At 52.4% G+C, this 15,490-nt stretch overlaps 2 protein-coding genes across 2 annotated transcripts; both read right to left on the reverse strand.

The window, feature by feature from the left end:
• Positions 1-3,076: 3,076 nt before the first annotated feature.
• Positions 3,077-4,569, reverse strand: LOC101763056 (serpin-Z1-like). The gene is given in 3 exon segments (XM_022824066.1): positions 3,077-3,531; positions 3,533-3,980; positions 4,094-4,569. Coding segments are annotated over 3 exon segments (1,011 nt in total). The 5' UTR covers positions 4,257-4,569; the 3' UTR covers positions 3,077-3,131.
• Positions 4,570-5,332: 763 nt separating this feature from the next.
• LOC101781843 (cytokinin hydroxylase) lies at positions 5,333-7,437 on the reverse strand. The gene is made up of 2 exons (XM_004959772.2): positions 6,581-7,437; positions 5,333-6,513 (listed from the first exon to the last, which is right to left on the reverse strand). The coding sequence occupies exons 1-2, from the start codon at positions 7,130-7,132 to the stop codon at positions 5,428-5,430; spliced, it is 1,638 nt and encodes a 545-aa protein (XP_004959829.2). The 5' UTR covers positions 7,133-7,437; the 3' UTR covers positions 5,333-5,427.
• Positions 7,438-15,490: the final 8,053 nt, after the last annotated feature.

The following is a 15,490-nucleotide window of genomic DNA, read 5'->3' on the forward strand; positions in this document are numbered from 1 at the left end:
TGCCGAAATTTTATCCCCTTCGTTCGTGTGTGTGACGTGTTGGTGCCATGCGATGACGGCGTGAGAACCTCTCACAAGAATAGACGGGGCTCCTTCACAATCTTCTCGAAGGGCTTAACGGCTCCACAATCTCCAAGCCGTTTAGCCATCTAGGAGGCGGCAACCTCCAAGAGTAACAAGCTAATGATGCTTGCTTGAAGACTCCATAGTGCTATAAAGCTCAAACTCTTTGATGTAATGCATTTGGATGCTCTCAATCTCACAAGAATGCAACCTCTAAGTAAAGTGAGTGTGAGAGAGAGGAGGAAGAAGGCTCAAGAATGCTTTCCAAAGCACCAAGAGACCTCACCCATGGCCGGGCATGAGGTATATATAGAGCCATTCCCTCAGCCGTTATGTTCAAAACTCATGAAAATAGGGGATTGGCGGACCGTCCGCCTTTATGAGCGCGGACCATCCGTAGTTCATCCAAGGGCTACATCTGCATTAAATACGTGTTAGAAATGACCATACGAACCGTCCACCCTTACAGGTGCAGACTGTTCGTGGTTCAAACTCCTAAGCACGCGGGGAGCTGCTAGACATGCCCAGAATACATCAACTTTCAAAATTAGTAAGGTGGACCGTTCGCCCAAAACCGGCGAATCATCTGCCATTCATTTTCGCCCAACCTCCAGAACCGAAACAGTTTTGTCAAACATTTGAAGGTAGCTGGCGGACCGTCCGCCATTGACCAACAAGATCCCACTAGAACAAAACTTATTATGTCCATCTTCTCAAATTAGCCAACGGATTGTCCGCTCCAAAGGGTCGAACCATACACCGTTCATCCGCAAGATTTCTCCAGAACCAAAACTTGTTTAGTCTAAAAACTTGAATAAGTGGCGGACCATTCGCCACACAGGGCCAGACCGTCCGCGGTTCAACTTTTCAACACAACAGAAACAACCTCGAAAAATAGCTAAGTCAAAGAACGGTCCACCTCAACAAGGGAGACCGTCCGCCATACACGGCGCCTGAGCCATTTTCCAAAGCCCATTTTACCATCGCTCTATCCACTTTCCAAACGAGATTAACCTATATGCATGCAATACAATTATTTAAGCAAAGTGGCACTATAGAACCGTCAAGCAAATGAAATTGACCCCTCTTGATAGTACGGCTATCTAGCTTCTTAATCTGGTCAATTATCATCTACTAAGCACCTCTTGACGGTAAAATAAAAAAGCCCAACCATATACCTTTGCCTTGAGCTCTCCAATGTAAACTTATCCAAGCTATCACCGTAGCATCCATTGAAGCTCAATTCGAATCTAGGACTAACCAATACTCATAACTCCAATGAAATTGCTAGTCCACAAATGTTGTCATTAATTACCAAAACACAAATTAGGGGCCTAGATGCTTTCACGTGTGGTGACCATGCTGAACCTCCACAAGGCGAAATTGCATCCCATCTCCCTCTTTGTCCCCGGTGCCGATGCCGGCGATCATCACGGTGGTAGCAGCCTTTACGTCATGGAGGTGATTCCCGAACCAGAGAAGGCTAGCAGCATGGAGCCAAGCAAGAAATTCACTGCCAGCTGCTCGTGCCGCCATTTCTATTCAGTGGTGGGCTCCAACATCTTTCTTATCCACCCTGCGCAAGGCTAGGCACTGCACGGAGGTAGGGATGAAAACGGATGGAAATGGACGGGAAAACCCTTCCCGTTTTCATTCCCACATTTTATCATCAAAAACAGGATCGGGGTCCAGAATAGTCGGGAACAGGAGCAGGATGAATGAGACTACGAAAATAGGCGGGAACCATGCACTTAAACAGGAACTCATACTTGGGTACGCATGCACACGACAATATTATTTTTTGTTGCTTGCTAGTTGCCAACCATGTTTTGGTACCTCTTAGGACTCTTAGGATAATGATCTTTCAGGAAACATATGGCTAGTATGGCCTCTTGGACCATAAGGATATTGAATTAAAGCTAGGTAATAACGCATATTAAGTCTATCCCAAATTTATTAAATATGGGATAAATACGGTTCATCCCGGCTAAAAACGGGATCCCGTAAAAATGGACGGGGTAGATCCTCTCCCACTTCCCGTCCCGTTTTCGGATTTATCCATAAATATGAAAAACGGACTGGTCAAATGTGAAAAATGGATGGGATGAGATTTATCCCATCCGTTTTCAACCCTACACGGAGGTACCTATTGCCTGGACACGATGAGCAACACATGGGATAAAGCCGGCAATGGGTGCTACCTCTTTTTGGAAAGATTAAGTATGGGCACTCGCACTTGGTTGCCGCTGAGCGTTGACCTCTCCGCCATGGACTCACAGGCTCACAGCCACATACACAATTTGTTGGCTTTGGGAAGGAATTTGACCCGCATGAGGAATAGCTGGAATATGATCATCCTCAACTTGTCAACCTCGGCTCTAGCAGGTTCTACATGGCAAGATTCTTCCAAAGGGACTGACAAAGACTACTATGACCATGAACCGATTTCTCGATATTTTGTTGTGCTCATAGGAGTGGAGGTCGCATCGGCTGTGGTCCACGGTGTCAGTGGTAGTTGCCGTTATGACGACAATACCAATGCCAATGGCAATGGTTGTGTTGTGATCAGGGGCGGATGTAAGGGGCCTTGGGGGGTTTCCCCCCCCCCCCCCCCCCAAGCTGTGCACCCTATGGAGCCCCCAAGCTCCACCTACAATTTTTGATCATGGATGAAGGAGAGGAGGAAGAAGAAGAGAAAGAGGGAGAAGATGAGGAGGAATAAGAAGGATGGGTGGATGAGGCCCCCTTGGCTGCTGGCCTGCATCCACCACTGGCCGTGATGCGAAAGTTAAACTCCGAATGATCAAGCACAAGTCGAGACGCACATCAAGGACTCAAAGCCATTTCACTGAGGCCGTGTTGTGAATATTTTCGGTGCTTTGCCTTCAAAGAAACTTGCATCATCTTATTCAGACTTTAAGTGACAACTTATCATCTTCCAGTAATTTTAGGTGCTTTCACTAGGAAGTCTCGTTGTATTGCCCATCTACTATGTGTTGGTAATTTGAGGACGTGACAAACTTGTCTAATGACTGCTAAATGGTACTCTGAAGGGTATTGCCCATTAACTAATAAGTAATAACGTGGTGATCTGAAGGGTCCACGACCTGGTCGGCGAAAACAACCACACGGCTATGGTCCTCCTTGATAAAGAAAAGAAAAGGATGATCAGCAACAAAGTCGACAACAGGTTCGGGAGAGTCGTCCATGACAAAGCCTAGAATCTCCAGCGCGGTGGCCGCCGCAGCAACGGTGCCTCTCTCATTAACGTGCGCGGAGCACTGCTGCACGATGGAGGGGACAGCCATGGGTGGCAGCGTATCCTCATCGTCGGCTCCGGCCAGCAGCGCCACCATCTCCGAGAAGGAGTCGCCGGCGGGACGGAACATCGTCAGGTCCAGGCCAAGGTCTTCAAGGAGACGGGAGACGTCGGCTCTGAGCGAGACGTCGAACTTCGGGATCCGCAGCTACCCGCCGGTCGGGCACGGGTCTCCCGTGGAGGAGAGCCGCGGGTTCGGAGTTGAGCTCGCGCACCAGGCGCGGCAGGCCGTCGCGGTCGTCGGGGAGGTAGATGTACATGGAGAAACTCTGCTGCTGCTGGCACATGCCGGCGGCGTAGGGCATCCGCAGGACCTTGAAGCCGGGGTGGCCGATGACCTGCATCCTGGCGTGGAGGTCCTTGCCCTCCATGAAGGGCACGGTGACCTCGTGACCGGGTGAGACGTGGAACGTGGCGTCCCGCGTCATATCCGGCAGGAAGTGGTCGTACCAGTAGCCTCGGAAGTAGATGGCGTTGGCGAGGATTAGCAGCGTGGACGCGCTGATGGAGCTCCCCGGGAGGAGGCCTTGGACGTGGCCGCCGGTCTTGCTCTCGAGCCACTTGTTGATCTCTGCTAGTCTGCTCTGGCCTGCGCAGGCTGATCGAAATATACTTCATTAGCATGCAGCAGATGGAGGATCCCATCCCACGGATCGTAATGCGGCACGTAACATGTTTCTGAAGGAGATGGCTTGCGCGTCTGCCTTGTACCTGGAGGCGGCCATGGCCGCAAAAGCGTGCTTGAGGACAAGGGAGGAGGAGTCCACCCAGACGCCCATGGCGCACCGGACCTCAGGCGGTGGCGTAGGCGCCTCGTCGTCATCATCGTCGTCCTGGACCTCGTCGACGTTTTCGTGGGCGGCGAGGGCCACATGCGCGTCCCCGCCGGCGGGGCCGAGGAACGAGACGATCTGATTGCGCACGGCGCCCGTGGCACCGGCCGCGAGGAGGGAGAGGATGGTGTGGAGGGACGCGGGCGACAAGGCCAGGTTCGTGGGCCCTTGGAGCTTGTTTTCTTGGTGGTGGCCGCCGAGGTGGCGGACGAGCAGCATGGAGAATTCGGCGATGTCCCGCGCTGCAGCCGCGAGCTGCTCGCCCTCCATGGATCCCAAAGCAGAGTCCTTGCGGTTACGGCTGCTGCTAGCTAGGTACAAGATCAAGATAAGATGCGGCCACCCGCACAAGATGTGGGATTCGGCTACAACACCCCACAGGCGAACACGCACGTCGAATGCCGGTTCGGGTTTGTCTGTGTGCGTATTGGTGCTCGCGGGCTACGAGCCCACGGCGCGGCGGTCTGCGTCGGCGACTGTGGGCTACATCGCGCTCGCCAAGCGCGAGTGGGCTTAAACCGAGAACCGTGCTGGGCTAGGTTGGCTTTCCTGGTGAGGCGCGCGGGCTTGTAGCGCTTGCAGGCCCAAAGGGAAGAGACCAACAGAAGCGTTGCTGGCTTGCTGTGGTGTTAGTACCACCTCGCCAGGCGAGGCAGGGACGAGGCTGAGCGCCGGCTACATAAGGGAGCGGGTGGCTGCTCAGAGAAAATACGCAGCTGCGTGGTGAGCACAGAGCGAACTATTCTTTCGCCTTTTACTAAAGAATACCGTGTGCACGCCACAAATAGCAGCATACGCTTATTTTTGGAGGGTGCTTTCTCGTTTAGGGAGGGCCCCAACATTATATAATTTAAAATTTTTATTTATTTATTTATTATTTATATTATTATTTATTATATTATTATTTATTTATTAAAATTTCATCATTATTTATTTTATTAAAATTGTTATTTATTTATTTTTATCATTATTATTGACATTTGGACGGTTAAAATTTTCTGTCAGAGGAAAACGAATTTTTGCGGTGGAATTGGTGTAGTGCCGGACTGCGCAGGGCTAAAAGATTTGTGCCTGATGAAATTTCAGTCTTTAGAATGACATTGTGAACTAAAATCTATAGCTGCAGAATTGAACTCGATCTGGATCAGGATTATTATTAATTAGTTAATTAATCCAGGCTCCATGCATGCTGACAGCTGACCGATGAATAGGCTAGAGCGGCGTGAGGCGGAGCTGGATGCCGGCGGAGGGCCTGAGCGAGAGCATAAACCTGGGCGCGTGGCGGTACTCTGGGGCCACCGACACCTGGAAGCGGCGCAGCAGCATGGCCAGCACGATGCGGTACTCCATGGCGGTGAGGTTGCGCCCCACGCAGATGCGGCCGCCGAAGCCGAAGGGCAGGAACCCCATGCGGTGCCGGCACCCACCCTGCACGGGGTCCCGCTCGAACCGCTCCGGCCGGAACTCCTGCGCGTCGCCGCCCCACAGCGCCGCGTCGCGGTGCATCGCCACTACGTCCACCCACATGTTGGTGCCCCGCGGGACGACGACGACATTGTTGTTGCCCTCCGCCGCCACCGTGACGTCCTCCAGCGCCTGCCGCTGCACGTTGGGCGCCGGCGGGTACAGCCGCAGCACCTCGCTCATCACCCACCCCATCTTCGTCAGCCGCCCGAGAGCGGCGGCGTCCAGCGCCTCCTCGCCGCTTTCGCCCACCTCCCGGGTCACCTCCTCCCGCAGCGCCGCCTGCCACTCCGGGTGCGCCGCCAGCATCAGCAGCGTCCACGACAGCGCCAGCGCCGTCGTCTCGAACCCGCCGAAGAAGAAGGTCTTGCACTCGTCCACAAGCTCCCGCGCCGTCAGCTTCTTCCTCCGCTCCGCGCCGGCGGCGCCCGGCTCGGCCTCGGCCCCGGCCAGCAGCAGCGACAGCAGGTCCTTGCCCCCTTGCTGCTGCTGGCGGCGGCGCGCGTCGATGATCTCCATGAGTAGCGCGTCGATCTCCCGCCCCAGCCTCCACGCCCCGTACGTCCTGCGCGCGTGCAGAAGCCGCGCCAGCGGCACGCCCACCGCCACCGGGCGGCTCGACTGGAACAGCGTCGCGTGCATGGCCTGCAGCTTGTCGAACACCCGCGCGCCGGCGGCGGCGTCGGTGATGCCGAAGCTCGCCTTGGCGATGATCTCCGCCGCGTTTCGGACCACGCCACTCTCCACGTCGACGACGCTCTGCCCGGCCGCCACCGCGTCGTTCCACCGCGCGAGCATCTTGGCGGTGGTCTCCTGCATCAGCCCGATCATGCCCTGCAATGCAAATCCATTATTATGCATGCGATATTAACCATGATGCTTGCACTTGAAGGGTACGTACGTTGAGGTTTGTGGCGGAGAAGGCTGGCGCAATGATGTTGCGGTGGAGCGCCCACTCTTCTCCCTCGGACATGATGAGCCCCCTGCCGAACATGGGCATTCGGTCGCGGCGGAACACGTCGGGCTTGCCCCAGCGCCGGCCAAGCGCGCCGGCGGTGGCCGCCTTGAGGAACTCCGGGTCGGCCACGTACAGGAAGGGCTCCGTGCCCAGCCAGTAGACGAAGACCTTGCCGAAGGCCTGGCGCCAGCGCGCGAAGTAGGGGAACACGGCGGCGTGGATGTCGCTCGCTGGCTCGCCGGAGGAGGGCAGCAGCTGTAGTGCCATGCTACTTTTGCTGCTGCCGGTGGTGGTGGTGGTGGCGGCCGTGATCTCGGGCAGGTTGCCCAAGGGGAAGCACGGCCTGGGCCCATCGAATCCGGCCTGGCGGAGGCGGCGCCTGGTGGCCGCCGGCGAGAGCCAGGCAGCGTAGATGAAGGCGCAGAGCAGGAGGGCGAGCGCGGTCATGGCGCCGGCGCATGCCGGACTGCCGGCGGCGCCCCCTACGACATCCATATGAATTCTCTCAAGGAATTAATGCAAGACCAGATGATGGGCAAGCTGTGGCGAGGAGTAGAAAGGTGTATCGAGTGAATTGTTGGTAGTTGTTCGAAGCGAGCGATCGAACAACTACTAAACCCTATCTGCGCTCGCGAGGAATGCTATTGCTAGCAACACTGGCAATGTGGTTTTTGTGTTGTTTGAGACGATGATCGCTGGGGTCCCTTTATATAGGCAGGGGAGGTCGGAGGACGTGGCTCGGGATCCCCTACCGGAAGCAAGCTAGCCATTAGCCAAAGCGGTCAAATCCACCCCCAGGCCGAAATCGTCTACGCCTATTTTCGGTCCAAAAAGGTAAGGTTCCAAAACCATCAGGGCGCTGGTGGCTATCTTTTTTACACTGGTGCTTTTAGTCTCGGTTAAATCTCATAGCTCCTGAAAAACTAACTGGGACTAATTGTTTGGGACTAAAGGTCCCTCCCTTCGCGCCAGCCCCGCGCGCCCGCCCGCCCGTGCTGGAGGCCCACCCACCCACGCCGGCTGCCCGCACCGGCCGGCCGCCTGTGCCAGAGGCCCGCCCACCTGGAAGAAAGAGAGAGGAGGAGAAGAGAAGATAAGAAAGAAGAGCGCTGCCTGCGCGAGATAAGGGAGGAAGGGAGAGGATGAGAAGATAAGGTGGAGAGAGAGGGGGGTGCGTGGAAAGGGGCTTTTTAGTCCCAGTTGGAGCCACCAACCAGGACTAAAGTCCCCCATTTAGTCCCGGTTGATATTACCAACCGGGACTAAAGCTCCCGTCATCGGTGGCCGTCGGTGGTGGACGTTTGACCTGGGATTAAAGGACCTTTAGTCCCGGGTATAAAAGCAACCGGGACTAAAAACGTTGAATGGAAGGTCTCCTCTCTACCAGTGTTATTAGCTTTTTCATGTATGGTTATAGCTTATACGTGCGTGTTCCTCCTCGCTTAAAAACAAGTGTTTTAGCGTCTACATTGCTAATTGATGGACGCACATTTGGAGGTTTAGCGCAGCTCGCTGTATGATTATAGTAGGGAAAGCTACATCACACTTGAGTGTTTTGAGAAACTCTCGCACTCCTATGTTTGTGCACCAATCGACGAACGATAGCTCTTCTTCTCCTCCTACTCTAGCAATGGCGCCAGCGAGCCCTTTAGTGTTAGGGTTTCGGGGTTTGGGGTTGGGGATCAGGGATTGGGGATTAGGAGCTTTTGGGGCAGCTAACCGGTCGGCAGTGGTGGCGGTCGAGATGGCAGGGGAACAGAGATGGTGGCGGGGGGAAGGGGGATGCTGTCAGAGCCGAGCAGCGTGGAAGCCCCGGTTGGGAGGTGGAGGCGGTGGGGGCGTCAATTTTCAACTGGTTAGCATCGGCGGTGGCCACGCAGGCGGCAGGGGCGCCGCCGGAGCCTAGGGCAGCGGGGCGAGATGGCCACACGCGCACGGGACTGACTCGTTGCTCGTTAGGGAAGAAGATGAGAGGAAAGCTAGGATTCATCTGGACCCTCCATTTTCAATCTAATGGCTAAAACATTTGCGTGCGTGGAGGTCTTTCACCACTCGAATATTCCCTAGACGCGCGCCACGATTATATTGTAGATGCTTGCTGCACTTACGACGCGCCAGGCAAGCATATACTCAGCAGATTGGCATTAGTCTCCGGGGGAAGCTGCATGTATCGCACATCGTCTTTCTCATCTGATCCTCGTGATTAATTACCCAAAGTCGTCTTAGCTTTAATTGTTCGCACTGATCTGCTAGCCGTTCCTAACTATATGTGATTTGATTTATTCCTATTTTTCAACAGCGTTATCACACGTTAAGGACTCGTTAGGTTGCTCCCTGCCAGTCAGCTGCTAGCCTCTGCTAGCGACCACGCAGCACCATCCAACCCCATGCTGTCAAAATCCAACGTGTGAGATTGTTGCCTGAGCCTAGCAGCTTTCTCAGGATCTAAGAAATATTGTTGGTCAGAGTTAAGAGTGTTCGATTTAACAGATCTAAACGTTGCTATAGTATAGGATAGGGAGAGTATTCACTTTGCTGTGTCTCACGGAGAGGAAATTTACTCATCAAATCTAGTGTATCTTCTCTTTTTGCTGCTGTTGAATTCAAGGCGGTGGTGGGGTGGGTCGTCGCTTTCTCCCCTTTCTGATTTTGGAGAAGGAACTGCTAAACAAACACGGGCTGCATATGTTAAAATTCATTCATGCATTTATTAATTTATTTATGCATGCACCGCGCGTCTATTTTCTTAATTCAAGAAGGGAACCGTATACTCCATGCATCGCCTTTTTTTTTCCTTTCAAACATGCATAGGCCCTAAAATGACTTTGTATATATGTGTACAATCTATACCTAATATTAAATAGCGGATGTTTCTTCCGGCCGTCATTCTTTTTCAACCGTCATGATTATTTTGCAAAAAATCCTCAATCCGCGGTCCAAATTTTAAAGAGAGGGGAGATCGGGTGGAAAAAGGAGGGAAGGGAGGGGGGTAAGAGCAATTTTAAGAGTTCCCCAAAAACTTCTTCCCCAAAACGAGGTATTGGGAGCTATGCTAAAAAAATTTTCCCCCAAAAATATATTAGACCACAGCAGAACGCTAAAAACTATCCCTCAATAATTTAAAAAAAGGCCACATCATCATAATTTGGCCAATATACTTGGCCTGCCCACCTTTCGACCCATGACACCGGGCGTCCGGAGTCCTTCTCCGGGTGCAGCGCCATGCACCGGACCTCCTCAACCCCTTCTGTTTTGAGTAGTGTTGTTTGAGCTTTCAAGGGATCTACATAGAAAAGGAAACAAAATGCAGAACAACGTTTGTACTTGGATTATCTGTTAGCAGTATAGCCGAGTTGATATTAGTGAAGTTCAAGGTACGTAGAATCCAAACTCTTATAGCACTATAATTACCAACAATCTTCAAGAATTATGAGCACTACAACATGTAATATGGGAGCAGGAATAGTTCAGTAGCTGAGTCCCTGTAAACACCCATTCACCACTACAGTGTTTTTATACTAATTCAAGAATTTCTGTTGCTAGAAAGAATGTCTCTCCAACTCTCCAAACACTAAAATTGGAATGCTGTAGAGATCGAAGCCTTTCAGCTTTACTTGTCCGAAAGTCTCTTCATACTTCACCATAGCTATCTTCAGTGTGTCTTTGTCGCAGTGCCTGAATACAAGCTCCATGGGCATTCTGGAGCTTTGTGCTTCTACTCTATCTCCTCGAACCTGAAGTGAATACAAATATGAGGTGAGTATTATGCAACTGTAAGAATGGGAAGTTTCTAAAGTTGAACTGAGAAATTAAGAACTTATGCAGAAAAAAGAAAGAAAAATTGAACAGCGGTGTAAGGCTAAAATCTGTCTGAAAAATTGACCGCGTGCTTCAGGCGCCACCGGAGCGCAGCAGGTGAGGAGCCGTCGTCGTCGTCGAGCACTCAGACCTTGAGTTGCACGCCGTCGCTAGCCACGTAGTGCAGGCGCCCGCCGTAGTGCGCGAGGCGCGCATCGCCGCCGCCCGCCGCCGGCGCTGCCGCCCCGCTGCTCGCCCTATCGGATCTTGAAGCTACAGCTACATCAAAGCTCAGTAGATCTTGAAGCTCAGCAGATCTTGAAGCTCCGGATGGACACCACTAGCAGCCGTCAGCCGCCATCCTTCTTCCGTGCGTCGTGGCCGCTCTTCCCATCGGCTACCCTCCTCGCGGCCGCCACTCTCGCCGCCGCGCAGCTGTGGTCCGCCGGGAACCGATGCTTGAGGCATACCTTGAGGCCGCACCCCTTGCACTGCATCGTGTTGCAGAAGGTGAGCGCCTCCTTGCACCGCGGCGCGGGGCACTGCGGCTTGCGCTTCCCTCGCCGGGTTGCAGCTGCCCAACTGCACGTGTGCGTCCAGGATGTCAGCCTGCCCTAGTGCCGCCCGCTCGACGGAGTCGCCGCAGTCCGGGCACAGCACGACGGGAAAAAACGCGCGCGGGGAAGGGGAGGGAGGCGGATTGGGGAAGAGCGGCCGACGCGAATATATGCGGGGCGGGCGGTGTTTTTTTTCGCGTTGCTAATATTTTGGGAGTTTTAGGTAGACTGTTGGAGTTCTTTTTTTCCTAAAGGAGGTATTGAGGATAAAATTAGCAGTCTTTTAGAGTTGCTCTAACACAAAAAATCTTCTCCTTCCTTCAAAACAGAGAGGCGGATTACGCGCGGGTGGCGGCTGGAGCGGGGTGCCCTGCCGCTGCCCCGAGCTGCCCCTGCGCGTAGCCTCGACGGCGAGGTTGGCCGGGCGCTTGGTGGTGCGGGCCGGCGGGGGCAGGAAGGAGGGGGTGGAGAATGAATACAAGGCTTGCGGGCGGCGACGCTGGGGCACGGGCCGACGGCGTGCGCTGAGGAGCAGACTCGAGGGGACCGACGGCATGGACGAGGCCGGCCGGCCTGGGGCGTATGGCGACGATGGGGCGCGACGGAGGTGTGATCCGCCGTGCGGAGCAGAGGAGTGGGCAGCGGCTAGTAGTGGGGGCCAGCGGGCTGGCGGCGCTGGGGCGTGAGGCGGAGGGAGGGGGTGTTGGGGCCGTGGGACGTGAGGCGGAGGGAGGCGGTGGTGGGGCCAGCGAACTACGACGCCTGGAGCGGAAGCAGTTGGGGCTGGTGGAGGGAGGAAGCTCCGGAGGTGGCGGTGGAGCAGAGACGCTAGCGGTGGACTGCCTCCTCTCCTCCCTTCGTAGCGCCGCCCTACCGTCTCTCCCTCGCGTGCGTCCTCTACGATGCTCTTCTCAGTGCTCCCAGTTAGGGAGATGGCAGCGCAAGGGCGAGATGCAGCACGACTGCAGCATCTCCTCACATCCATGGGCCCCTCACCTCCCAGAGCCCTCCCTTTTAGGTTATCGTAGAGCCCTCCCTTTCAGGTTATCGCAGAGCCCTCAATTTGATGCATCCATAGATTCATTTGGTTGATCTGCAGTTCGATTTTGTGAATATGTATTCCGTTTTGGTTTGTTTTGTTTCGATTTGGTCATTGTAGGTGCTTGATTTGGTGATGAGAAAGCTGATTCGTCAAGTTTATCCTGGGACAATAAGATTTATCAGGTGAACTAAGGGTATCAGGATGAGCCTACCATGGAGAAAGCTCATAGGTCCATGCCCTTCCTTCTACTTCAGCTCTGATGCACACCAGTTGCTTGTTGTATTGCCTGGACAAAAGATTGACTACCTATTTCTTGTTTTAACTGCTTTTTTTGTGTTAAGCAAATTCCGGTACCGATATTTTCTGCATTTGCAAAGTTCACTTGAGTTCAGCAATTTATCTATGCCTGATGCATAAGAGCAGCAATGTAAGGTAGAACAAGTGACTGCATCTAGATCAGCGGTGTGCAAAGTGGTGACCTGTGGAGACACAATTGCAACTGTTGCAAGATCAATATCCCCTGCATTGTCTTCTATAGACAGAAACAAAGTTGTTTCCAGCTATGACAAGGTGAAAGTGATATATGAACCAGAGAAAAATAAGTTCCTGGCTATACAGGCTTCCACAATAAGGTGTAGCATATTTCCTACTACAATTTTGAAGCATAACTATGAGAGAAAGTTATAGTTGAGAAAAAAGAACATAAGCAAAAATACTAAATGTTAAAGAGATCAGTAAGAAGTAACATGCTTTAATAGAGGAACTATCTTTGGAATAACTTATTTCCACTTTTCAGATTAGATAGAACAACTGCTGCTTTCAATGAACAGAAGGCAATGCTGTGCTGCCAATTAAGTTGCCTGGTGATGTTTCTAACATGCATTCTATACTATCTGTCATTTAGATTTCAGGCTGCTGTCGTATCTAGTTTGTTACTGTATTTTCTACCAATCAAGTTGCTATGTTTTTTCATGTTTCCCTCCTAGATCTTTATTTTTACTTGCGGTGTGATGCTGCCAATAGTGAGTTCATGTGTCACAAACAGTTGCTACGGGATAGGTGGTTCCCAAGGTAACAAATTTGGTGTTAACTGGTTATATATGTAGGAATGATGTACTGCGCTCCACTAGAGAAGCCGCAGCCAGAGCCATTTCAACCACAGTCATAGTACTGTCAAACGAGCCCTATGTACTTAGAAAAATTAAAACGACCTACAATTTGAAATGAAAGGAGTACTCGTACTTTACACCTCCACAATTTGTTTAACCTACTACTGACTTGGTGTTTGTTCCCGTTGCAACATACGGGCATATTTGCTAGTATTGAAGTAAGTGCGGTTATTTCTTCCAACCGTCGTGGTTGTTTTGAAAAAAAACTCTTAACTTTTTCATAATCAATCCGCAATCCTTGTATATGGAAAAAGAAAACAGGAGGTCGATGGGATCCCGTCTACACGCACACGCTCAACTTCCTACGCGGCTCCGGACATGGCAAGAAATCGATCCGAACACGAAGCAGAAAAGGCAGAGAGGATTCAAGATATAAAATCGACAGGGAACCATCATCAAGAATAGGTTGAGCGAATCCGCGCACCATGAAAGAGAACAAGGCAGGGAGGTCAATGCGCCGAAACGAGTTCGCTCGTGGGGCTGCTCGCCATCGCAGCGCGAGCGTCTGCCCGTCCACCGCACCGGGCCATGGCCCCGAGGCGGCGAGGTGCCTCTACACGCCTCGGCGCAGACCACGGGTGTGCCAATGACAGCACCACGCCTCCGCTCTGCCGCACGAGGCGCTCAACTGTCGGACTGCCATGCTTCCGTTGCCTACTACCAGGCCGACGAGCACTGGAGCACAATGCGGCGGCGAGAAGAATTTGGAGCTGCCTGTGTATGGTTGTCAATCTGCAGTTGATTGCGACTTGGCTGATTTGGTTGCTCGATGGCAAATACAACGAAGTGAAGTATCAGACTATCAGAGGGAAGAAAGATTTTGCTTGCCTGATCCGATTTCTCGATGGGTATTTTGATGGTGCTTGTGTGTTGCCGCTACCTGAAGAAGGGAATAAAGGTGCTGACTTTGCTGTCACCTCTACGTGAATAAGAATAAAGCTGCAGCCACCGCCACGAACAGAACTCCAGTAGCCGCCATGGACCTGCAGCTCGTGCCCCGCCCCTAAACGGCTCTGCCTCCCTGCCTTCTGCGCTCCATCCGGCATGCCATCACCGGCCGCCACACAGAGGCCCTCAACCTGCTCCGCCTCGCCCGCACGGCGCTCCCCTTCTGCCCTCACCTACCACAACGCAGCCGTGGCGCTGTGTGAGCCCGGCGTAGCCACGGAGGTGGCATGTGCCGGCAGTGTGACGGAAGGGAGGTGAGGTGGGTGGCACCTTGTAGATGTAGCACTAGCCATCCCGCAAGCAGCACCAGCAGTTTGGCCTTCGCTGGTACCGGCACCTTGCTCGCTGCCGCCGGTCATGATGGTGGTGGCCTGGAGCCCTGGAAGCTTGTAGAAGATGAATCGTGTGGTCCATCCGATACAATCAGAAAGGAAAGGCTTGGCAGTTTATATGAAAGCACTCATAGTTCATGTAAATGAACTACGGCACCTATTGTATAGAAAAATCTTGAAAAAGATCCTAGCTTTCTCAGTATTGTTGTAGTGTTGTGCAAGCCTGCAACACACAGTATTTATATGTCATTCTCTTGTCATATAAATTAAAATCTAGCACTAGATAAATGGTACACAAAGTTATGCAATAACAATATTTATACAAATATAGAGTTATTTGAATAATTATTTTATATTTTATATTTTTCTCCCGTTGCGGCGCACAGGCTTATTTGCTAGTTAAAACATAAGTGTGACAAAAGCGCACCTCTTCGAAAAATATATAATGTTCTCGAATCACTTTTTGTGGCGTACCTCCATAGTTTAAATGTGGGAAATGTGTAAAGTTTTCTATATTATATGCATCTTTGTATAATAATAAAACTAAAAGAAAATTGCATGATCGACGATTAGGAGAAGACAGAGAGAGAACTAGCTAGTAAATGACGATTTTCTTTCTCAACGCCCCACTTCTTTGCAAATTTTGTCAATGTCACAGCTGAATAGCTTTTTCTTTTTTTGAGCATCGTCACAGCTGAATAGCTGATGACATGTGCCGCAGAGTTGAAAGTTTGCGTCGGCGTTGGTATATGGCCATATTGGGCCGGCTAGCACCCAACTGCGGCTCATCGAGTTGCTTTCTTACGAGTGGCCCAGGTCCATTCAAAACAGCCCACGGAGAGAAGGGTGCCGCGCAATGTTGTGGGCGTTCGGTTGTTCCTCCACGCTCCTCTCCTCAGCCCCCGCCGCCGCCCGCCATCCTGCTCCGGCGCAGTGGAGCGCCGCTTGCCCATCTGCTTCGCCTTCATCTTCATCCTCTCCTCTTTGATCCATAGCCAGTCCACCTT

This window comes from Setaria italica, chromosome II, assembly GCF_000263155.2.
Source record: "Setaria italica strain Yugu1 chromosome II, Setaria_italica_v2.0, whole genome shotgun sequence".
Classification (NCBI taxonomy): domain Eukaryota; kingdom Viridiplantae; phylum Streptophyta; class Magnoliopsida; order Poales; family Poaceae; genus Setaria; species Setaria italica.

Excerpts from the sequence above, each read along its gene's own strand:
- LOC101781843 (XM_004959772.2), bottom strand. The coding sequence starts at position 7,132 with ATGGATGTCGTAGGGGGCGCCGCCGGCAGTCCGGCATGCGCCGGCGCC. Across the intron at positions 6,514-6,580 it reads TCTCCGCCACAAACCTCAAC|GGCATGATCGGGCTGATGCA; the intron begins GTACGTACCCTT and ends TTTGCATTGCAG.